Below are 25,597 nucleotides of genomic sequence, written 5' to 3' on the forward strand. Positions count from 1 at the left end.
TAACACACACACAAACACTAACAAGATAAAAAATAGATTTTCAATGGGAGGTTTCTTTAAGAAATGTTTTCATTCTCTAGTAGATTTTGGTGTTGTTATGACAGTAACAATATGCTAAATCTTGGTTTAATAATTATTTTTTTAAATAGTTAATACTATTATTTTCACTTATATTTTCTATCATACTGAGGTGTCCAACAAGTTGTAGCTATGATGTACATTTTAAAATATTATGACTACGTTACGACAATGAATATAATAGTACTTGAAATATTTCTTTACTATTAAGCACTTTAAAAGTTTTTATACATTTGTTAATTCATTTTGTGAACCTACTTTGTCCTATTTAGGGTGATATTGGGCCCAGGGCCTACACAGTATCACTCATAAACAAGGCAGGGACACCTGCTGGACAGAGCACCAGTCCGTTACAGGGCTTCACACGCTCACAGTATATCACGGACTCATACCTATGGACACATGCGCATAAACAATCAACCTAAAAGCAAGTGTTTGCTGGACTGTGGGAGGAAACGGGAGCACCCGGAGGAAACACATGCAGACATGGGGAGAGCACACCAATCTCCTCACAGACAGTGAGTTTTTTTTGTATATCTTACTTTAAGATGCACTCTTCAGTCATGTTCATATCACCACTGCTTTGAAAATGACCTAGATACGCAGTAATGAATGAATGAATTAACCATTTAGTTTACATCTTAACAGTTGAATTCTTGAGGACATTTTGAAAATAGTTGGAATTCCCCTTCATGATTGATTTTAACAGCTATGGAAAAATCATGCACATAAAATCATATGACAAACTTTAATTTCATATTAAATATTGCACCTTAAGTGACAATTTTAACATGTCCACCTAAAAGCCCCTACATAGAAGGCTTCCATGTTTTTCTACGAAATGGCACTGAGTGAAGGGCAGGCATGTAATTAGACAGTGTCTGTGAGAAACAGAGAGGCACGATAAGGAGCACAAGACACAAATACACAAAGTAAATATGATTTTACAGCAACTGTTTATTGCAGGTTTACAATACCCATTTTACCACCATTAAATGAATGCTAAATGGACAGGGCAAGTAATGCAACCCACCAAACACTGCAAAGAAATTAGATAAATACATCAACATTCCAAATCTAGACAATGTGTGTAAATGAATGTATATATAAATAAATGTAAGAATGTTATAGAATTTTATTCAGCCAAAATGTAAACATTTTGTATATTTTGCTTTTTTCTAGCATTAATACAATCAAAATTATACATGACATCTTAAATCAAATCTTTAGTCTTTAATTGGAAAAGACGCTTTCACAAATAAATGTATATTTTCTTTAAAAAATCATAAAATCTACTGAATAAAGTTTAATTATTATAATATTCTCACAACAATCTCATAATGAGTAATAACGTATTGACTAGATTTAAGATGATGGAAGAAGATACTTTTACAGTGAACATATAAGACATCAGCATGTCATTTACTATGAAAACAAACATGATAAACATTCTTGTTACAAGATACACAAAGTTTCAGCAGAATAAATTCTGCTACTGTTACAGAGCCAAATGTCATTGCTGTACAACATGCACAGCCTAACTGGCACATCTTAAACAATATGTTTAAAAAGTATTTAAACACAAGGCATTCTGATATTAAATTAAAATAAACCTTTATAAACTTATATGATCATGAAAGGTTAATACGCAGTTTCAGTTCTCTGAAAACATACATATCACTGTCTCACATCTCCAAAATGGTAACTTTAAAGGGGAAGAAAAACACTTTAATAAATTTGAAAAAATAAAAAAAGGTAAATGGAACATAGATCAGAAGAAATCTGAATACAATACAAACTAAAGCTGGTACTTGTTAATGATGTCAAAATAATGATGTTACTGAATGAAATGGCATTTTATCTATTCATCAAGCATAGTTTCTCACTAAGTATATTGTGTATTTAATGCTTGTATTGTTTAGTAATTACCACTTGAGTGATTTCTTTGTAACTGTCCTTTATCACCTGAAAGGTGGGGTCACCTGGAACTGGAGACTTTTAAACGTTTAACACCTGCATATAACATGACCCTTTGTGATGAAAAACCCTTTAAATCCTGTGTGTTGGCTGATTAATCTGATCAAGTAATCCATTCAACCTTTTAACCCATATGGCAGCATTAAACCTCCAAGCGTCTAGTCATTTTCCATATCTCCTTGAAAGCACTCTTCTTCTAATCACTACGCCTGTTTAGAGATTCATCTCTATTTACAATATACCAATAGCATTAAGCTTCTGCTTCTGCTACATCCATTCGTTTCTGCACAGCTTACGTAACCTTTCAAGAAAAGCACTGGACAATAGAATGAGATGTTGTAGAGCAGACTTGCAAGTTGTTCAAGCCCAGTGTGGGATAGACAGCCACCTCAATATTCGGCTTTGAAGCAGTGGAACTCTGTTCTTTGGAATAATGGAGAAACATAGTTGTAATCAAATCTTCAGAGAATTGTTAAGAGCTTTTACTGCCACTGACAACTTCTTATTAACACGCTTTACCAAAAAAAAAACTGCATAAGACATAAAGGATGTGAGTTTATATGTAGCATGCTGCCTTGGTCACTGTTGCCTATGTAAGCAGCTGGGTGGTTAGGCAAGATTTGAACAAAAAACAAGTTTTCAAAAGAATTGACTCACTCTAAACAGTGATCTTTCTCACAGCTTACTAATGTTACTCAACAAAACTGTTCAAAAAGATAACTGTTACAACTAAATACAAGTTACAATTAGCCGTTTAGTTGGCCAACTGAAAATACTAGCATGCAAATCTACTAATGAACTAAATCTACCAACAATGCCTATGCTGATTCTACCAAATAGCTCCTATATAGTCAGCTTACAAGGTATTGAGACACACTATTGGAATACCTGTATAAAGTGCTGCCACATGGAATTCCTTAGCCAGCTTGGCCCTTTGAAGCCGTCTGTGTGCGAGCCTGGTTATGAGTGGACACCAGGCCCAAGGTGCTGGCCACCAGGATGGCAACATTCTCACCCAGACAGGCGCAGACGTCCAGCAGGCAGCGCGTTCGTGCAGTCAGGGTGATGGCAGCAGTGATGAGCTCGTAGGCCTCTCGTGTTACGGCCTGCCTGGCCCTGAGCACATCCAGCAGGTTGTTGAATCGCCCCTCGGTCATACAGTGGACAATGGCCTCTCGCTTCTCCTGCAAGAGCCGACAGCAGCTCCATCCAGCAGAGCCCTGACATGGAGCTGGAGAAATGAAGTTAACATTACAAACTGCCATCACAAAACATATCGCAATTATCCCTCGCCAATATCTGTTATCGATTCTACTGAAATTTGAATTTCAGAAGAAAGCTGAGTCTATAAATTATTCCTGACCTCAGTAAGGCTCTCAAGGCAGAATGCGATCAAATGTTCACAGAAATGTAACAGAATATAGGCAGAGGCCTTGCTGGAAGATAAGAGATTGCTACTGCACTGTGGGGACAGACTCCCTATAAATGGCTTTCATAAAAAAAAATAATAATAAAAATTGTTTAAATAAATAACGGTGATGATATAAATGCAAACAGGGGAGAGTGAAGGTAGAAATTTAAACTGAACCTTTACCAGATTTAGATTATTCAAGCTGTGTTTATTCATCACTGAAAATCCTCCACTATTTCCACTATGTGTGGACCTTAAAGGAATGGAATTCATTAATGATAAGGGGTGTCTACAGTATTTGAACACTGGAAGTAGTTCAGTGGAATTTACTGGAGTGAGGTCACTTCTATTATAAAAGGTTTTTAGTTTTTTGATAATGATATGGGTCACCACATCCAATTATCCAAACTTCAAAAACACAATAAAGCCTTCAGAAAGTTGTGAACAGATCACTAACCTACAACAGCAGACAAACCAAACAATTTGTGAACAACAGTAGTAATCTGTATCCTCCCAACCAAACCCATTCCTTCACCCTCATTATTCACATTTTTCCACTACTGCAATCAACACAAGTAACATTGAGTAACAAAAATAAATGCCAAAAATATGACTTACGAACCAGCAGAACCAAACCAATCATATGTTGTAATCACTGCATTTAAAAGGCCAACAAACTAAGACTAATCCTGAGAAAAACAGCAATCCTCAGGGGAGGAAACGAGCTGGACACAGATAAGACCTCTGTGGCTCTGTCGTTCAGGAAGCAAAAAGCCTGGCAGAAGTGCTTACTATGCACATGCAGGAGCACAACACACACGGGAACTTGTTGCGGTGTTTGTTAAGGGTAAATTTGCTTTTGCTTTCCTCAGCAGACATGTTAGAACATGTAAACAATGGCTGTCAGCTTACAGTTTATGTTCTATTGGGAACAATATACTGAATGCCCACAATGGCATTCAATTATGTACACAGTGCTTGTGTAATCTCCTTTGAAATATACTGACCAATAGAATGGCATCTGCACTCAAGCCTAAGGTGATCATTCTCAAGGCCAAGTCCTACCAAAATTGGGCTTGGAGACAGTGGATCTGTGTTCACTGGGGTGTTGAATTGCCAGCCACACCTTTAAGATGAGTTGGGGCGGTACTTGAAATACAAAACTAATCCAACCTGGATTTACTAATGCACTCATGGCTGAATGTAATTTAATGCTTTGAGAGACGTTAGAGCATATTATCTAAAGCCATGCAAGAACAGTAGGAGCAAAGTGTGGAAGGTCAAACTACTAATAAATGCCCTTAATATCTGAAGACACATTGTATGAGTAGGTTTTCCCAAACGTTTGATCAGATAGTGTATAGTGTTATACGAAAACACATCTAATGATTCGCTCTTACTCTGGTTTGTGAGGCTGGGATGTTGCAGTGGGGCCTGTACTGCTGATGTTGGGGAGACACATGGTGTGTTTGGGGGCGCCGGGGTCTGTGGACGGTTTATTCCATAAGCAACACCACACTGTCTGAAACCAGGGTTGCTTGAGGGTCCCATGGAGAAACCGTTATTGTTTGAAGTATCTATGGAAGAAAAGTGAAGAACAAAATCAGCCATAGTGGAGTGGAACTAAAAGTAACATTTTTCTTCAGCTTTGCTAGATACATTTATGTGGATTATTGTCAGTATTATGATATGGAGCCCCTAAGGTGACATGGTGGGTTTATTTAGCAAGTCGTGGCCACTATATAGTATTTGGAGGCCACAAAATAGTTTCTTTTAGGCCACTAAATAATATATTGAGGCCAAGAAATAGTAAATTGAGGCCATGAAATGACAGCGCACCCTGACAAAACTTGTGCAAACCTACATTGTGTTCCACCATTTTTGCTATTTGCTTCTCCCCATATATCTCTCCTGGAGAAAGTTCTCTAATTCGCACTGCATTTCCATGTCATCCATGAACCTCAAGGCAATGTGCATTAATGTTAACCAAATGCAATCCGGTGTTAGACTTAATCTCAAAGGTTAGTTGTGTGGTTGTTCAGCTGCTCAATCAAACAAATGAAGGTCCCTTGGTCCAAGCTTCAAAATACTATTTTGTGGCCTCAAAATACCATCTTCTGGCCTCAAAATATTATTTTGTGGCCTTAAAATACTATTTCATGGCCACAATATATTATTTAGTGGCCTCAAAATACTATTTCATGGCCTCAATATATTATTTAATGGCCTCAAAATACTATTTCATGGCCTCAATATATTATTTAATGGCCTCAAAATACTATTTCGTGGCCTCGAAATACTATCTCATGGCCTCAATATATTATTTTGTGGCCTCAAAATACTATTTTGTGTCCTCCAAATACTAAAAAGTGTCCACAACTTGCTAAATAAACCCACCATGTCACCTTAGGGGCTCCGTATTTTGAGGTTTATGTCCCTTTAAAATTTTCTCCTTTGTGTTCCCCATCTGACGTTTCTCCTGATCCCTGACTAAATATTATTTTGTCCACCTGAATGACGGTATAAACTTTCAGTTTCACTTTTCAGCTTTTCACTTTTTTCCTTTTCAGATATGTTGTATGTACTTCTAGAGGCAGCTTTGTTCGATGGAGCAAGCATACTATGTTTTGCAGCTAAATTATAATTTATCCTGCTTTTATAACCTTCTAGTGTTTATGATTTCACTGCATCAGCCACAAATGGAATGGAGTAGAACATAAGCTTCAGACCTCTGCAGCATACAGTCGGAGGGGAAGGGCTTGCTGTGCTGGAGAAAGGAGGGCTTCCTCTGGGGCTGTTCTCTGCTGACTTGCTCCTCTGCTGAGCAGGTTTATTCGAACAATGCAAATTCTGTGGAATTGTTTTGTGGCTCATCTTCTTCTGGCTCATGCTGCCACTGCAGCCCTGGAAAAGCATTTACAAATTTTTATTTTAAATTTGCGTAATTCAGTAAACATAACGAATATATACAGAGGAACATTTATAGAAAGCACATATTTCAGGTCAATATGATGCTTTTAAAAGCAAGAACCTACCAGCTGAAAAACTAAATTAAATTGTAAAATATATTTTCATTAAAGTGTCAAAAAACAAAGATAAATATTAGGTGTAATCCTATAACTTGTTAACATAAAAGTTTAATAATAAAACCATGCAGTTTCCTTGCACACTTGATAAAATAACTAAAATAACTAACTAGTTACAACAAGTTATATATAATAATCTTTACACAACACATCTCTAAAATTGAAAATAAATACATTTTTGGCATTTTATTACAAATATATATATATATATGATCAATTCTATGAACATGAAGTTTAATTTTTTTTGTAAACTGTGAACATTAAACATAACTTCATTTTTATTTAGAGGTCTGTAGTGTTTCCTAATTATTTTACAGCTGTGAAACTGGACTAGCAGTACTACCTTACACATGTCTGAATACAAATAGATTTTATATTGCTGCTTCCAAAATTTGAATAACAGAATGTTTTTAATGGCATTAAATACATATTAAAATCTTTAAATGTACACTCAGCTTCTAGTGTACAAAAATGTGTTTATGCACAAGACCCAGGGGCCCAGTTTGTCCTCTTCCCCCTGCTGCACATAGATGAGAATAACTAAAACATGTCCCAACCAGCCAATGCCCATGAAGGCAGAAAATACTGTCTTAACAAGTTGAGGCGGGTCTCTTACCTCCAGGTTGTTTAGTTCAATGGGGAGTTCCCATGCTGTGGGGTTTTTACCACAAAGCAGTGCCTTCTTCTAGTAAGCAACAGAAAAACATCCAACATTCAGGCTGATTCACATGAGGCCTTATATAATAATGTAATATACACTGTTGAAGCAAAACATTAAGACCACGTTCACTCACACTGGAGGCTGCGGGACTCAAACCCACAACCTCCAGGTCCCTGGAGCTGTGTGACCACGATACTACCTGCTGCGCCACCGTGCCGTCCTCACACAGTGCTCATTTGCTTTGTAAACCTTAAAATCATGTTGGCATGTGCCATCAAATAAAACAGCACATTAGGCTAGAGGTCTTAATGTTCAGGTTCATCAGTGTATACAGTATTTATCATGACAACATGTAGTACCTTGCATGCTATAAGCTTGCGGGCAGCTGTAGTAAATTCTTCTGAGTCAAATGTGGCCAAGGCCTTCTTGAGTTCCACTATACACTCTGTATTGTGATTAAAATGGGTTGTTGTTAATCCACAAATATGTGTACATCTTATATCATTATATCACAACAGTAGAAGAAAAGTATACTCATACTAACCATCAGCTTTTGGACGCAGGTTTGGTTCACTAGACAAGCATCTGATCATAAGTTGTGTAAGGGCATGGCATTGGGGAGTTTCTGAAGGCAACAATTTAACCTCCAGACCAGGCTCCACACCATCCTGAGCAGATAATAAAAGTATCTGCAAATGATCCATAACTGAAATAATAAAAAAAATCTTTAGTTTTGCGTTGTGGAAGCAAATAAAAATTAATTAAAAATACTCAAGGATCATAAACAGGGTTTTAATGAATTCTAAATTTCAACAAGGTCAAGACATGGGGTGTGGAGTAACTTCAACTTGCAAAGGTATATAGTATATTAATTATGCTAATTAATTACAGGCAACTTATCCTTGAAGGTACCAACCAATGACATTTTAGTGATTTTTAGTGACAAGAATTGTAAAATTGGTCAAAACAACAACATGCAGCACTGAATATTTTCAGATGTTACATAAGACTTTCGGCCATCAAATACTATATCTAGGTGAGACAAAAATAGAAGAGAAAGTATAAAGTGACTACAACAAAAAATTAAGAACTCAAGGTGTATACAATGGGAGTTTAAAATGGCAAATCCAAAAATAGACTCTCTTTCCTGTCAGTGACCACATTTAACTGCTAACATGACAACATGACGGTGGTAAGAGGAAAACAAAGGAATTACTCATAAGGGTATGAAGTGATGACAACACCTACCTTCACATGGTCGCTTTCGATTCAGAGCTTCCCACATCAGGACCCCAAAACTAGAATTAAGATCAATTTCAAGGTGAGGTGACAGGCAAAACAAACACTATAATGTTTCACCTTTTCAGATTGTGACTGTGTGTGACAGAAACCTAAAATATGTATCAGCCGCAGGAACTAAAGATCATCTCCTCCTTCTGCATTGACAGTTTCTTACTCTGTGATTTCTAACTCAATAACACACTATGAAGTGGAAGAGTGTCTAACCCCAGGGAAGTCAGCAGACATAGTCTTTTTTTAAATTGAGCTCAAAAACGTGTATGGTTAGAATAAAAGCATGTCCTCCTTTTTTAAAGGAATTTGTTAATGCTTTTCCAATCATTCACTGTAATTACAATCCCTCAGCAAAGCATAGCATACATAAAGACATTTGCTACACTAACCAGTAAAAAAAATAAGCAGTAAGCTCTGGCTCATAACATATTTCCTTAAATTCTGAGTTTCATTGCTGCTTTAGCTTGGAATAACCTCCTTCACAGCAAATAATAAAATGTATAAAGTAAAACCATCTTAAATCTATGCCATATATTTAAATGTATATATATTTTTAATAATATATTGTGTTATTCCATAGGCAGATAAATGTTTCAAGACAAATGCAATTCTTTCTACTAATCGCTGGCAGAAAGCAAAATGATCTGCCAAAGTAATAATACACTTTCTCCAGATAAAATCACTTAAACAAGACCAAACTCACCTGAACATGTCAGCCTCTACAGAAGGTACACCTCCATGTATAACCTCAGGAGACATATAAGCCAAGTCTCTTAAACATGGACTGTCGCCACTGGACATAGAAGTCCTTACACGCAAGACTGTCTGCTGGCCCCAGTCACACAACTGCAGACAGAACACAAACATATTTTCAAAAATATAAAACTAATCTGGTTACAGAATAATTTATAAAATGTTGAAAAAAAATTAATTTTATAAAATATCATTGTGACACAATATTTATGACAATAGAGAATATAAATAAATATTAAGACATTTCAGACAAGCCCTAAATAATAAAGTAATAGAGACAATAAGTTAAGATGAACCAATAAAAAAGTAATATGAACAGATAAATACGGTAAATTATTTAATATTATCACATGGTTACATTATGAAAGAAAAAATACATTTATATGAACAGTGCACCACCTTTTGATGGTCATTTTATCAGTGTAGTGAACATTATAGTTTACACCAGGCAATGGAAACATGACATGAGTACATCAGTGTGATCGTTTCGTTGCTTATTCTAATAAACATGTGCCTATACCTTAGCCCGGTACTGCTGGTCAAGTAGTATGTTGGTAGCCTTCAGGGCTCCATGAGGTAGAGGAATGGCATGCAAGTGCTTCAAACCCTCTGCTACATCTAGAAGGATCTGAAGCCGGAGGGCCATGTGCAGGTCCAGATAGAGATGTGTCTGACAAGATTACAAACAGCACAAATATAATTGTCTAAACACTACACCAGTATTAATATAATACAGACATGACAGAGTGCCTTCGTCTGAAAAGAGGTATTGTACAAGTATATTTTTCTTCATCAATGTAAAGGCATCTTGAAAAGTACACCATTGTCTATAAGGTAGTTAAAACACCTAAAATATGTTTCTTACACTCTCAGAACAACATCTCACAGTGATGGTACCCTCAAAGGAACATTATTTTGCATTAGAGTGTACATAATAGTACCATATTCTATATTCACTGTAAATTTTAAAATGATGTTGATTTCATTCACGAAATTAAATTTCCAGGACTCCATTTATAATGTTTATACCTTTATACCTACTTTGAAATGACACCAGTGACAGTAAAGCACCTTATTCCATAAGTCTACCTCACCCATATTATCAGTAATTAATACATATTTTAAGTTATTATTAAATAAATATGTAATGTTTTTGTGTGTTAAGTGTGGTTAGATGAGTTAACAGTGTGATATGTTGTTATTAATCTAATAAACAATGTAATAAGATGTTAAATAGAAGAATTATGCGATATTTTGCTGTTAAATGAATGAATAATATGACATGTTGCTGGCAAACAAATTTATTTACATACTTTTCAGGTACAGTATGCATTCTGATGCAAGAGTGATGTAGTCTTCAGCTGTCAGTGACACTAAGTCATATTTAGCATTAGTTGGACAGTTATGCAGGGAATTTCCACCATGCCGCTGAAATATCTACAGCTCTTACTTGGAAAGTTAACCAACCGTTCATTGTTTGGCTTTCATTTCTGTTAAAAATACCAGAGGCAGGTTTCTTGCAAGTCTCTGAGGTTGCATCATACGTCACACTTTCTTGGCTGTATGACAGGTTTTACAACATTTCCTATTCCTTCATGTATGATTTGTTTATATAATTTACCAAGGCCATTGGGTGATCTTGCAGATAAAAATTTAAACACAAAATATACAGAATATAGAACATTACACATAGTTTATTGTAAATATAAGATAACAATACAGCCTAGATTGTAAGAGGATATTTGTTTAAGTTTGAATCCCTACTCTGGCAATAAAAACAATATTTAACTAAAGTCCTATTTCTTTTTTACAGTGAACGTGTTCCACCTTAAAAACTCAGTGCACAGGCCTGATTATTATGCTCCATGAAACTATGATGGTGAAGCATCTTTCATATATATATATATATATATATATATATAAATGATAAATAATAATAATATTACAGCTGGAACAGAAGCTCACCTCATACAGTAATGAATGCAGGGATCCCTCAGACATCCAGTTCCACACAAACCCCAGTAAAGAGCGAGATTTAATCAAACCCAGAGGAACCATTATCTGTTCAGAAAACACCTGACTAAGAGAGAGTGCATTCTTCACCTGAACAAGGCAGTCACAGCTACACAAGGGAAAAAAGACAGTAAAAGTGTGCAAATGTTAAAATACCTCTGGTCAGGTTTAATGGTTAATAATCTAAATACAACATCCTCTTAAGAGTACAAACTTTAAGATGAACATTCAAAGTTTACTTCTTCAGTTATACTCCTCATCGCTGTCCAATTAAAAATATTTATCTCTCAATAGAACAAACTTACAATGGAGGTCAATATTAAAAGATTTTATTCCAAGTAATTTTGGAGCATTTCTATTGGTTCATTCATAATTACGTTTTACCACAATGTGAAGGGCAGCTGCTGTGTATAGAAGCAGAGAAGCATATGCTGCTGCACTATAACGTACCTCTCGGCGGTGGGGTTGTAAAGTTTGATCACCACGGACAGCTCAGCTCCGCGAACTCTGCCTTTCAAACACGCACCAACGCCGCTTCTGGTCAGAGCGACGTCCCTCAGGTCTTCTGGCTGAAACTCCTTCAAAACAGAGGCCTGCGCCATCGTCCTGGAGTCTTTCAGTTCAGTTTACATCCAGTCGTCTTCTTACCTCTTTCGCTCTCTCTCAGAAAGACGCAGGGCGAGTCTCGCCTTCCCGCTAATTCCCCCTTACTGAAATGGAAAGTGTCGGCGCGCGAGGTGCATGAGCTCATGTGTTTACCTCTCCTCTGATTGGCTGATCTCTGAGCAGAATTCCCCGTCTTCAGAAGTCGCTCCTCTGCTTTTATTAGTGCAAAGGTTTTTTTTTTCCATTCATCAACACATAAACATAAGGTAGAGAAGCCCGTTTCTGCAACTTAAACATAACAACATCTATTTTATTTTATTAGCCTGAGTGAATGGTCTTGTTATTATTTTGAGTTACAAAGTCATTATTTTTAGATATCTCACTTTTTAAGTAATTATTTTGGGAAATCTCCTTATTTTGGGATACTAATCATTATACTCAGAATCTCAGTCATTTCTTTTAAAAATACATCTCTGTCCGGTATGCTAGGCTTTCTTTCTCTCTGCTCATGGCACAGAAATTACTTCTGGAGGTTTCTATGGAGTGAATGAGGATATTGCTCTGTTCCTGTAGGTGGGTAATATTGACTTATTTTTGCGGTTTCATATGGAAGCAAATCTGTCTCATCAGATTTTGAAATATTACCACCTTTGAATTTGTAGCTCAGATTTTTTTGCATTGAAATTATGAATTGTGTTGCTTTTGAATTTTCACCTCTGAATATTTTGCTTCTCAATATTTTATCTGAATTTAATTGCTCTTGAATTGAACTCGTGAATTTTCAAAAACATGTTTTCACTCTTAATATTCAAGATTAATAAATTCAGATAAGAAAAATATCAAGCTTAAAAAAATTCAAACAATATATTTTGAAATTCAGAGTACACATCCGGGATACCAAGGATAAGCAATCGATCCTGTCTCCAATCGAACCAACATCCAACAAGACACTGAAGTTGGCTACTTATTCAGTCTCTTATTAGGATTTTCTGTTTCACATTAAATGGTGCAGTAGTTGCATTCTATCGCCGCTAGATGGCAAAACACGAACACAACTTCCATACCGTTGAAAAACCACGTTTAGCTTCCTTCCGTGGATATTATCTCTTTATTCTGAAAGAGTATGGAGTAAGCACAGAATCAAGAAAACCGAGCGAAAACAGCGAGAGCAGAAAAACAAGCACTGTGCTCGCTTCCTGTAGCTCCGCGCTCGCTTCACTGTTTTCAGGGTGTGTTCCAGATTTTTCCTCGCTTCTGAAATTTAACATGAGAGAATTTTGTATTCATGTTTTGAGGCTTCAGATTCAAGGGTGCCATCACTAGGAATCAGTTACCATGTCTTGAATCTGTGACGTATTTCCTGTTAAAACTGAGAAGCGAGCACAAATTTCAGAAGCGAGGAAGAAACTGGAAGGCGCACTGAAAACAGTGAAAGGAGCACAGAGCTACAGGAAGCGAGCACACTGCTTGTTTTTCTGCTCATAAAAGATCATAAAAGACAGTTTAGAGCACGCAGACTGGAGAGCCAGCAAATGGAGAGGAAAAAACATCCTCAGACTTTAATTAAAAAGTTTTTTTTAATTGGAATCGATGATTTTGCCTTTAACATTCAGATTTTACCTGAAAATCAGATGTCTCAAAATATAACTTAGTGCCTCAAAATTATAACTGTCTTAGAAAAGAAATGACTGAGATTCTGAGTATAATGATTAGTATCCCAAAATAATGAGATTTCCCAAAATAATTACTTAAAAATGAGATATCTCAAAATAATGACTTTGTAACTCAAAATAATAACAAGACCATTCACTTAGGCTAATAAAATAAAATAAAATAGATGTTCTTATTTTTAAGTTGCAGAAACGGGCTAGAGATATTCTCTACCTCTGAAATTTTCCATTGCTGTTTTATATTTTTGTACATTCCTGTCTATTATTTGATCTCCTGATTATTAAAGAAGTTACCCAGCAGTTACTCTGTACTTGAGTTTTTTTCACTATGTTTTACTCTTACTCGAGTAATTAACTGGATGCCTACTTGTTATTTTTTATTGGACTCACATTGTTTTAAAGTAGCAATACTCTTACTTGTACAATGTTTGGATACTCTACCCATCACTGGTGTTCTGAAACTATTTGAATGACTGTCAAATTCAGTTTATACATTATGGGTATATTTAGTTTGCCACAACTAGCTGCTTTTACCAGTTCAATGGAAGCGAAATTCCCTGCCTGTGCAAAGATTTCTGATGTAATTTTGCATATATTAACAGTCTGGCAATGTCATCTGACAGAGTCTGCCGCTGCCTTCTCTGGGCCTGAGTTCATCTAAGATGGACTGGCGCAAAGTGGAAAAGTGTCCTGTGGTCTGATGAGTTCACATTTCAAATTGTTTTTGGAAATCATGGATGTTGTGTCTTCCAAGCCAAAGAGGGAAAGGACTGTCCGGATTGTTATCAACGTTAGCAAAGTTCATAAGCCAGCATCTCTGATGGTAAGGGGGTGTGTTAGAGCCCATGGCATGGGTAACTTGCACATCTGTGAAGACACCATTAATCCTGAAAGGTACATACAGGTTTTGGAGCAAGATATGTTGCCATCCAAGCAACATCGTTTTCATGGACATCCCTGCTTGTTTCAGCAAGACAATGCCAAGCCACATTGTACATGTGTTACAACAGCATGGCTTCGTAGTAAAAAAGTGCCTGTACTAGACCGGCCTGCCTCCCGTTGAAAATATGAGGCACTTTATGAAGTGCAAAATATGACAACAGAGACCCCGGACTGTTGAGCAACTGAAGTTGTACATCAAGTAAGAATGGGATAGAATTCCACCTACAAAGCTTCAACAATTAGTGTCCTCAGTTCCTAAATGCTTATTGAGTGTTGTTAAAAGGAAAGGTGATATAACACAGAGGCAAACATGTAAAAAAAAAAACAATAACATTTATCCGTTTGAACATTAAATATCTTGCCTTTGTAGTGTATTCAATTGATTATAGGTTGAAAAGGATTTGTGAATCATTGTATTCTGTTTTTCTTTTACGTTTTATACAATGCCCCCACTTCATTGGAATTGGGGTTGTATTTCTATATGCCTTTGCAAGCCTTAGGTGTCCTCCAGAATCCAATATGTCTACCAGTGTGAACATTTGAAACAATGGGAATTCCCTTTACACCCACAGTTCATGTGTTACTCTAGAGCTCACATGGTAGGGGTGAGCTGAGGACAGAGCAAGGCCAGGCCTATCTGTTTGGCAAGATTTATACCAATAGTGTGTGACTTCCATACCACTTACTGAATACATACTCACTGAAAACAAAATACATATTTTAAATTTAAAATTTACTTTGTAAGTTGCCTTAAATGTTTCCTTTATTTAATTAAACTGGTAATAATGTGTTGACTAACTCTTGCCCTCTCAACTTCTTCTTCTTCTTCTTATTATTATTATTTTTATTATTATTATTAGAAACTGTATTAACTCCAGTTATCATGGTAGCCACATGATTAATCGTTTTAAATGTAAAAGTGTATTTATTTATTTTTATTTATTTATTTATTATTATTATTTTTTTTTACATTGAAGTATTTTAGATAACTTCTTTTAAGTTACAATTGTCTCAGGTTCTGTGCTTGGTTGTGCACTAAGAGTAGAATTCTAGGGATTCTAGAAGAATCTAGGGATACAGGAACCTATGGAAGCCAATGTAAAAGGAAGTAACAGAAGAGATTAGCACAGATTATATTTCAGACTTTAATAAAACAAGTCCCTTATCTTCTAATGTCATAATGTTGTCATCAGAGCTGACTCAGTGTGATACAGAGGCCAACTTTCACATGGTGAGACGTGGCGTGTTCTCACTGAATATTGAAACACTCATTTCGTGATCACCCTCTTTCTTAAGACGAGTCATCTTCCCAAGTGTTCACCACAAGTGAACAGAAAAAAAAATATTCATTGTTCTGCTTTTCTGAAGGCTCTCCCACTCAAACAGAACTGAATCACAACTTTTGGGACCAGAAAAAGGGAAGTGACTAGTATGTGTTACAGAAACGGGGATGTCCAGTACAAAAAATGGGACCTGGTTGTTAGGTCAAATATAGTGTCTGATCCATTTATAGTATCAAACCAATGTATTAATATACATTTTACTTTTTTAAAATTTGCATATGCATATCATTGCTGTTGGAACAAAACCTTGTATCTATTTTTTCATAATCATTTATACACACCATTTATGTTAATTACATAAGCATTTTAAATGTCACAGCATATGAATCCATATGAATGAAATATTTACAAGTTCATTTTTGATATTTACATGTTTATACCCACTACTGTTTTTTTTGTTCAGTGCCGTGACCCTAAAACTCCATCATAGTACAGTGCAGAGATCACAATTTTATTTTTGAAGAGATTTAAAATGATCCACTTTCATAAGGGTAAATAATATATGGATGTAAAAAACATTGCCAAACCTACAGTTTAAAGAAGTTGTTTAAAAATGTAGAAAATAAATGGGACTACTAGCAAATTTGTAAGACCTGTCAAGTCCCCTTTAAGATTAACAGCAGGGTGAAGGTGTTTTTTATTGAAGGTATCAGGAATTCTGATAAAAGGTTTTGAAATATGTTCAGTTGGGGAATAATTGTACAGTGAGCAAACGGCTGAGATCTCACTTATCAAGCAAAGCAGGTGTTCCAGAACAATGGACCTCAAAATGTTGGGATTATTTGGTTTATGAGAAGGATAAAATGAAACTCGCCAACTGAAAGTTGGAAGTGTTTACCAGACGCATGGAAATACATCAGTGCAGCTTAGAGAAATTCAGTAAACTTAAAAAGCTTTAGAAAACAAGCTTTTAATGATCTATTATTAAAGCAAAAATGGTTTTAAATACTAAAATATAAAACTTGCTGATGATTTTTTTTTTGGAAACACTGAAAATTACTTTGTAAAAACATTGTGCTTTTGGGCTCTTCTGGCTGGATATTAAATAAACTCTAAATAAAGTACGGTCTGGCCTTTGCATAGGTATATTAAATAAGGAAATATCTTATTAGTGTGTTGTAGTGAACAACATGCTATTGTTTTGTTTTTTTCAAAATAAATGTGTATTAATTTTATATTTATTCTTCCATAGTAATATTAGCACCAGTACTACATTTTTTGAGAGATCTGGAAGAGTGTGCTTTTGGATAAGAGCAATAGCATTCATAGAGTAAAGTGTAAGTAAGTGTACATTCAGTAAGTGTATGAAATTTTTTGTTGTTGTTGTTGTTGTTTTGTGAAGATGTCTATAAACATTTGTTCAAACTGCTGTAATATAGTCAGTTTCCAAGCTATGCTTTCCAGCAAAATTTACATGATCAGATTCAGGCACTTGTTTAACACTCATGGAGGAAAAAGTCACGTTTCATACCAAACTGATCAACAAATTGATTTGACCTGAATAACGTCATTGGTTAAGAGATTTGGGAAACATTTTCCAACTTTGAGCAATTGTAGTAAAAAAAATCTGTTGGATCAATGATTTCCCTTTAATTTTAATGGGATTCAGTTATTACTTCCTTCTGCTTTTAAGACAAAAACACCACATTTTACAGGATTGTAGTTTCTATACCTAAATACTATGTTTGGGTTTTTCAGAGGGATTCTTTGTGCATTTTCATACAGCATTTATTCAAATATGCTATGAGTTACCATAGGAAATGTCTGGCGGAATGTTCGACACATTCAGATTATCACAAATTCAGAACTATCACAAAGAAGTTGTTCACAGCTCTCATACAGTCACTCATACAGAATACACCCAGACTAACACACATACAGACAAATACACAGTCATAGTATGATATATATATATATATATTAGAAAACTCATTGGGTACATCTCCTCCTAAAATATTAAACCAGTAAGAGCTAATCTTTGCAGGGTTATAGATCCAATGTCTAATTAATCTGCTTTTGCTTTTTCAAGTCTGTGTCTGAAGTTTGTGTCTTTGGGTTAAAGATTTGTAGCCTTTGCAGCACACTTTCAGTTTCTGCAGTAACTGCACTTCCCAGCTGTAATTGCGATAGTTGTAAGGGTTTTATTACAGCATGTTACTGCCTTGTACCCATGATCAAACACAAAAGAGTTAATAGGTACAATTACTTGTACAATTAATGCACCAGGCCCCTGAAATGAAAGTTCTGGCACCATATCTTCTTTAAAATAATAATAAATTCACGGATAACATTGTTCTCACCAATTCATATTATTTGATCTGGTTCATGTCTAAACCAATAGTCAACATGTCTGAGATAAATGTGTTTATAACTTTTGTCCTCCAGACATTAAATGAAATGTATTTTATAGTGACTATAATTTATTTATAATTTATTTTATAGTGACCAATCAGCCATAAAATTATGACCACTTCCTTATTTCTACAGCTCACATTCTCTCAGCTTCATCGACTACACAAGAGCACTTTGTAGTTCTATAATTATAAACTGTAGTCCATCTGCTGTTTCACATACTTTGTTTGCCCAATTTCAACCTGTTTTGCAACGGTCAGGATCCCACAGTTCTCTTTTATTTATTACATTTTTTTCATCTCACACATTTGGCAGAAATATTCAGTGGTATTACAATGGATTTATAATATGTCCTGCACTTATTGCACCTTAGGTCATCCATTATTGATGCTGAAAAAAAGTATTAATAGGGAGTCTGCGAGCTTCAACAATACTAGGATTTACACTCCACAGCAAATTCCCAGTGTCTAACTAGTTCATTTTATTGAGTATGTTGACCATATGCCAATGTGCAGGTTCTCCCAAGAATTATATAAATGTAATGTTTTTTCTGTAAATCATATACAAGCTGTGCATACACAACTGAAGATATGGGTCCATAATGTTTTCATCTTAAAGCAGATGAATATACAGTGTAGATTAAATTAAAACTGTCGGTGGAGAACAACCTGTTGAAATTCTCTTAGCTTCCTAAAGAGTCTGTATATGGGCCCCACTTCAGTTCTTCATTTTTGTATCTATACAATAACTGTATAATATCTCTAAAAATAAACTCAAAAAAGCCAAAATAACACATTTTTGTAACTGTATACCAACCATAGTTTCATTAATCAAACTGTTAAAGTGATTAAACTGCACCAAACCATCTTCTAAAGTTCTGCCACCACTGCATAGCAAGTAGGATTTGTTTCTTAATCTAATATTCTGATGATTGGCGGCACGGTAGCTTAGGTGTTAGCATGCTCGCCTCTCAGCACTCTGATTTTGGGTTCAAGTCCCATCTGGGTGGTTTCCATGTTCTCCCCGTCCCTGCATGGGTTTCCTCCGGGGTCTCCGGGTTCCTCCCACAGTCTAAATGCTATGTTTTGAATTGATATTTTTAAAAATGGCACAATAAACTTTGTTCTCTACAGTTCTGTTTGCTGTGCATACAGAATGGGTAAATTATATTATTAAAATCAGTACTTTTTGCAGACAACTGTATACTGACTGTATAATATCACTAAAAATAAACTTAAAAAGTCAAAATAACATTTTTATAATAATTTTTGTAACTGTATACTAACCATGGTTTCATTAATCAAACCGACTCCGGTTTCCTCCCACAGTCTAAAAACATGGAGGTTAGGTGAATTGGCTTCCCTAATAACTTCCCTGGTGTGTGAGTGAATGAATGTACATGTGTGGGAGTGCAGATATGGATTGGCGCTCTATCCTGGGTGAAATCCTAGCGCCTGAAGCAGTCCTCCAGGTGGACGGTTGTTCCTGGTTGAGAGCACTTCTCGCCCGTGTGTGTGTGGATTGAATGCTGAGTGTTGATTGTAAAGTCTCCTTGGGTTTCTAAAAAGGTGCTATATAAGTGTAACTTTAAATAAAAATTTAGCCAGCAGCAGTCTGCGGTAACTAGGAGTAATTTTAAAGAGGTGGTAAAACTGACCCAGACAATGTCCGATGCTGTAATATGCTCGGGCTCTATATCAATTTGATGCATTGCTGAAGCTTTCAGCACGCTTTGGGCACTACCGCTGGATGTTCAAGTGGTGTTCAGAAAATCATTTGGGGTTTATAGAAAATTGGTGCAGCTCTGCTTTCTTGCAGCATTTCGCACAGTCATATAGCCTGTTTCACATAGTTAGCCTAGAAAGTAGAATAAAGTGCTGCTGAGGCCAGGCAGCAGACATACAGACTAAACCAACTGTCTGCTTGCTGCTTTAAGGTGTCATTTAGTTACAACATTATTAAGATTTCGTCTGTTCCCTGAATTAAATATGAACTTAATTAAATAACTTTAAACAAACACAATTAACAACTTTATGTCTAATTGCATTTACTGGCACAGCAACTTTGGCTGTCATAGCAATGACACAGGCGTGAGCACGCTGAAGGTGGAAATGAAGGGGTTTGGACCCATAAAACAAGTTTATGTTCATTTATATTTTATCATCAAATGTTGATTATTTATCATTAAATTATGGATAAAGATATTGTAAATAGTTCATTATGAACATGTTAAAAAAGCATACAGCTATGTATTATGCGCTATTTCTTTTCTCCAAACAGGGAAAGTATTTCTCTATATTTTAAGGTCATATTTTCCCAATGTCTTTAGTTTTTAGACTCTGCACTCAGCTGAATAGCACATTAGTCAGGTTCCTCTTTTTAAGGATGTTGCTTTTAGTTCACTGGTCTTGAGTATGTGTGTGTGCGTGAGCAAGTGTGTGTGTGTGTGTGTGCATGGCTGAAATCTGCTGTGGTAATCGAGTGATCTCCCTGTCACACACAGGGTCAGCTGTAAAAACCCTGTTGTGCAACTTTCCACAGTGTCACTGCAGCTTTCTTACTGCTGAGTGACTTTCATTTCCATTTAGTGTTAATGGGCAACTTACTTTTCCATATTGCTAAATGTTTTGGAACATCAGCTCCCAATTTCCACAGAAGCAATTTTGGGTCTTTTTAAAGCTTTCCTACATTTCTTTCATGTGAATAAAAAAAGAATTAAGCAATAGTAAAAAATAAATAAACATCTAAATATAACACTGTTACACACTGAATGTTAAACTGGATTTACAAACTTTAATATTTCTACTTGAAGAAAATAGGCAAGGTCTTACAGACTGTCGTGAAGAAAAATGATCCACTGTAATGAAATGTACACATTTTAATGATAGATGCTGGTTGTATCAAGCATTTCTCAAAATGATTCAATACTAAAATACTAAAAAAGTAGTTTTTTGAGCTGATACTTTTTTAATTTTATGTTTTGTTTTTGAGAACCCCCACTTCCTCCCCCAAAACCAAAGAAATAAGCAAGAATTTGTGCAAATTTGATCATATGATATGTTTGAACTGTTATTAAGAATTATTTTAGTATGGATTTAGTACAGTCCATTTTTGTGCACAGATCCTAACAATACATAATTATTAGCACAGTCACTTTCAGAAAGACCTTTACTGACATTTCTAATCCCTGACACACTTCATATCTTTTTCAGAGATGTGCGAAAGTTTGGTCAACCCGGGCAAACTTATTTTTTCTTTTTTTCTTATTTTTCTCACATTTAATGCAACAGTACTGGTTCACACTGAACACGATTCAAAGTATTGATGAATTAACATCATATATTTTAAGTTACATTATTTTGGCAATAACTTTATCTCAAGCAAAAAATGCTAAGTTTTGAATTGATATTTTAAAAATGGCATAATAAACTTTGTTCTCTACAGTTCTCTTTGCTCTGCATACAGAATGTGTAAATTATATTAATAAAATCTGTACTTTTTGCAGACAACTGTTTAATGACTGTATAATATCACTAAACATAAACTCAAAAAAGCCAAAATAACACATCTCTCAAACATATTTGTCTCTTTGTTTCTGTCATGGATATAAATAGTTCTGGTAATCTGATATGTTGTTTCTGGCAAACTGCAGTTCTCCAGTGTTCACTTAGGTTTGTTGAGCAGAGAGGTGCTTATATCTCAGGGAGACTTTCACTACTCGGTCACACTACTCACACTCTACTTCTGGTTTTGTCCAGTAACAAGGAAACAAGAAACATTCTCTTTTCATACTCAGCATCAAGGTTAATGCTCTTTAACCTTTAACAAGGCTCAGAAAGCCCCCACCCAGAACATGCCAGAAGGACACAACACCAGGGTGTCACTAACGATAGACAGGCAGAGCATAAACGGTGTTTGCAGACCATAACAAGCTTTTAGATTTGGCAAAATAAAAGAATACCTGGCCAACAAGACTCGACAGGAGATATGTCAAGTGAAACAATGGAAAGGATGGTAAAACTTGACAATTCTGTTTGTTAGTTAATAAGTAACTAAGTCAGGAATAAGTAGGAACTAATTATTAGTGCTGGGTTACCACCTAAATCACTCCTATTAACGACCAAGGAGTACTAATTAATTACTCAGTAGGTAATAGTGAATGAATAATTAAGGTAGTTTTCTATTAACTAAACAATAACATAAACATAACTCCTGGAGAGCTACTTATTAATTATGTCTCTATCAGAATAATTATTCATTAATCACAGGTCACATCAACATCTAACATGTCACCTGGAGAACTATAATCTAAATACACACTCCCAACAGTTCAATGTCTAAAAAATTTATCAGTGCTAAAAAAAAAAGCTTCCTCAAAGTGAGCTGGAAACACCTGCAAACTTTAACATTAATCTTCAGCATCTGATAAATATTGGGAAAATGTGCTAATAAACTTCAATGTCTAGTAAATAAATCACGTAATATAAAGTGCATAGTGACGTAATCCTGGTGAAATATTCAATTTTTTGTCACTGCTAATGGCAATGACATGCTCCCTAAACTGCAGCAGGACACATTTTGGTCCTCGCAATCAAAAGAGCAGCTGAACACAACCTGGTTCTTAACATTATGTATCACTAAGTAATCTGGGATGAAGCAGGACCCCATGCTTCTTTTTTTTATCAAGTCAAGTTAAACCCTGATCGCATAACCTGATTCCTCCAACATTTTGCAGGGTCCAGCCAAATTATGTTTTCACTGCTGTGGGACCAACAGGAGACTGAATTGGCTGGATAGGGGTTAAGAGATGGTTGGCAAGGGTGCTGTCTGCTTCATGGAGGATTGTGGTGGCAACCATTCACCTTCTGATCTGATATGCGCTATGCTGGCATTGAGGCATACCTGTTGCCAAGCAATGAGCAAACCGAATGGTGGTTGCAGGCAGCATGCCACTTCTATCCACCTGATGATTAATTTTCATCACTGTCATCTGCAAATGCCTGTTTGCACCTGCAGCTGATTCAGTGTCTTTATCACCACTGGAGGGCATGGCTTACTACTCTGGATGTGAGGAGTGGAGTCTTTGCACACTCGGATAATGAGGATCTTGAGGTTAGCGTGCATGGAAAGGCATCATCTCAGTAAATACCTCTGCTTGGAACGGTCTTCTCAGCAACATCAAGATAGCATGAAGCTAGTGGTGTTCAATAATCCTGTAACCATGGTGAATGCACAGCTTTGTGGCTTCACATGTCCTCTAACGAAAAATCAGCCATTCTAACCTAGCATTCGCAGTATCCAGCAAAAAGGTCCACATAATGGAGTCAGGGCTATAACTAGAATTCAATTCATTTGAGTGAGGTCCACACTGTGGGAATGAAAACTCACTTCACAATGCAAAATGTTTACAACTTCAAATGCTGACTTCTAATATACGTTACCCATCCATTCTCCCATAAACTGCTTTGACTCCTCTTAAGACTATGTATTTTGTTTTACTATTACCTCTCTCTCTCTCTCTAGCTCTCTTTCACTGTGTGCTCATCCTCCTCTCTCACTTCTCCTTACTGATTACTATAAAAACAAACATAAAATACTATTAATAACCACAAACACATTCACTTTGGCAATATATTTAGGAACTAAGTTAAGTCTCTTTAGTCCCTCATTAAAATAAACATACAGGAGTAATCCATGTATGACTGGGACATAAGAACACTTAACTGTTTTAATTGCTAGTATTAATACAGTTGTATTGATTGACCATATTAGTAATAATATTAGTATAAATATGTATATACTAATACTATTAATATACTGCATGACCAAGCAAAATTACTGTATTAATGCAATAATAATTAAAATAGGTCATGTCCTTATATTGTACTAATATACTGCATAGATTGCCATATCACGTTACATTTAATAATAACTGTTTAAAGCTGGAAGCTTGTTATTACGATACAGAAATTTGCAACTTATATAAATAACTGATGCTGGAATCAGGTTTAGATAAATTACAAAATATACTACTTACAGTTTATTTGTGTTGATTTTTTTTTTAAAGTGATTTAAGACAAATGTGTATATAAAATTTAAAAAACATGTAACTACTGAAAGCATTTTGTAATTATATGTTCTTATCCTGTGTTTCGATGTCCTACCTTTGTATTTTGGGAGTTAAACCTGTAAATACACACTAGGTAACACGATCTAACAAGGTAGCGTAACTTGACTGGTATTAGTCTGCTCAGCTATCGTAGCTGCAGCTAGAGAAAAGGTTTTAAACAGCCAACCCGGTCTCACACTTACTCATGGTATAGTCACATATATAGGATACTGCAATTCATGACATTGTCGCATATTTTCGACATTTTCTTCAACAATATCACAATCATAAGTGCATGGGTGAGACCGGGTGGGAATGCTACCCAAAATTTTCCGACTAAACCTTCAGTTTGCCGTCACAAAGTCGTCACGTTTATGTCATAGCAGCAGTGTCGTATGCTAGTCTAGAATTTATGAATAACATTCCTCTCAACAAACACTTAAAAGACTTAGTAATTGAAAGGAGCAGGTTGGCAATTCTAGCGGCTAATTGAGAGTAGGTTTTCCAGGTCCAGCAAAAATATCCAGACCAAAGTCTGTCGAAAACCCGTGTCCTAGATATGTGGGAGATGGGGAAAACGTAAAAATAAACAACCGAGGTCCGGATCTCGGTGTCCTCAGAGCTAGTTACGGTCATGAATGGAGTGGGATATGTTACTTTGCTGATAACTCAAAGATGGAAGTCCCAATCCCAGACAAATTGATAAGAACGCACAAACGTCCATCAACTCTGTATATCTGCTTGAGCAGGAGTGTACATCTGTGGCTGTACAAACAAACAAAACTACATTTACCTATAAATAATATACGTTGTAAAGTGCCTTCACTCTAGAGCTGTGGATGCTCACAACGGCAAATTCCAGTGTCTCAATGCAATTCACTAACTGGCCTCCGAGGGGCACTCCTCCCACAATGTCCATACTCAAGTCCTCACATGGACTTACGGTTAAGTCTATTAACATATTCAACCGAAAATACATCTTAAACACAGTTTGAGAGTAATGACAGAAAGTGATAAAGAGAAAATGTAGAATGTAGAACATTGAGACAAGACCCATGAATGGTTATATATAATAAACCTTGATCTTATTAAAGTGTAACCTGACCAGTATTTTCCAGTCCTGCTGCTGGATTTCACCTGCCCTGGAAATTTTCTAACAAACCTAAAACAATGTAGGTCCAGTATCAATCAATTCCTGTCCAAACACCATCCACATCCAAAGAATTACAATTACTTTCATTTATTCAAGGGTCTAAATGGAAAGGTTTGGGATTTAAATGATACTGTCCACGTTATTTAAGAA

General features: G+C 35.9%; 1 protein-coding gene across 4 annotated transcripts; it reads right to left on the reverse strand.

Moving 5' to 3' along the window:
* Window positions 1-1,034: 1,034 nt before the first annotated feature.
* On the reverse strand, window positions 1,035-24,412 carry si:dkey-181f22.4 (receptor-interacting serine/threonine-protein kinase 2). 4 transcript variants are annotated; one of them, XM_066647990.1, is made up of 14 exons: window positions 24,350-24,412; window positions 23,691-23,759; window positions 11,723-11,850; window positions 11,225-11,381; window positions 9,780-9,929; window positions 9,210-9,352; window positions 8,462-8,511; window positions 7,758-7,919; window positions 7,573-7,658; window positions 7,169-7,237; window positions 6,196-6,370; window positions 4,867-5,043; window positions 2,944-3,286; window positions 1,035-2,478 (listed from the first exon to the last, which is right to left on the reverse strand). In XM_066647990.1, the coding sequence occupies exons 4-13, from the start codon at window positions 11,315-11,317 to the stop codon at window positions 2,973-2,975; spliced, it is 1,419 nt and encodes a 472-aa protein (XP_066504087.1). In that variant the 5' UTR covers window positions 11,318-11,381; window positions 11,723-11,850; window positions 23,691-23,759; window positions 24,350-24,412; the 3' UTR covers window positions 1,035-2,478; window positions 2,944-2,972. The 4 variants fall into 4 exon arrangements, with proteins under 4 accessions (XP_066504087.1, XP_066504086.1, XP_066504085.1 ...); XM_066647989.1 differs by lacking the exons at window positions 23,691-23,759; window positions 24,350-24,412 and having other exon boundaries at window positions 7,169-7,234; window positions 11,723-11,963; XM_066647988.1 differs by lacking the exons at window positions 23,691-23,759; window positions 24,350-24,412 and having other exon boundaries at window positions 1,035-2,473; window positions 11,723-11,963.
* Window positions 24,413-25,597: the final 1,185 nt, after the last annotated feature.

Source organism: Hoplias malabaricus, chromosome 16 (assembly GCF_029633855.1).
Source record: "Hoplias malabaricus isolate fHopMal1 chromosome 16, fHopMal1.hap1, whole genome shotgun sequence".
Classification (NCBI taxonomy): domain Eukaryota; kingdom Metazoa; phylum Chordata; class Actinopteri; order Characiformes; family Erythrinidae; genus Hoplias; species Hoplias malabaricus.

Excerpts from the sequence above, each read along its gene's own strand:
- si:dkey-181f22.4 (XM_066647988.1), bottom strand. The coding sequence starts at position 11,874 with ATGGCGCAGGCCTCTGTTTTGAAGGAGTTTCAGCCAGAAGACCTGAGG. Across the intron at positions 11,382-11,722 it reads TACAACCCCACCGCCGAGAG|CTGTGACTGCCTTGTTCAGG; the intron begins GTACGTTATAGT and ends TCCCTTGTGTAG. Across the intron at positions 6,371-7,168 it reads TTGAACTAAACAACCTGGAG|GGCTGCAGTGGCAGCATGAG; the intron begins GTAAGAGACCCG and ends ATGCTTTTCCAG.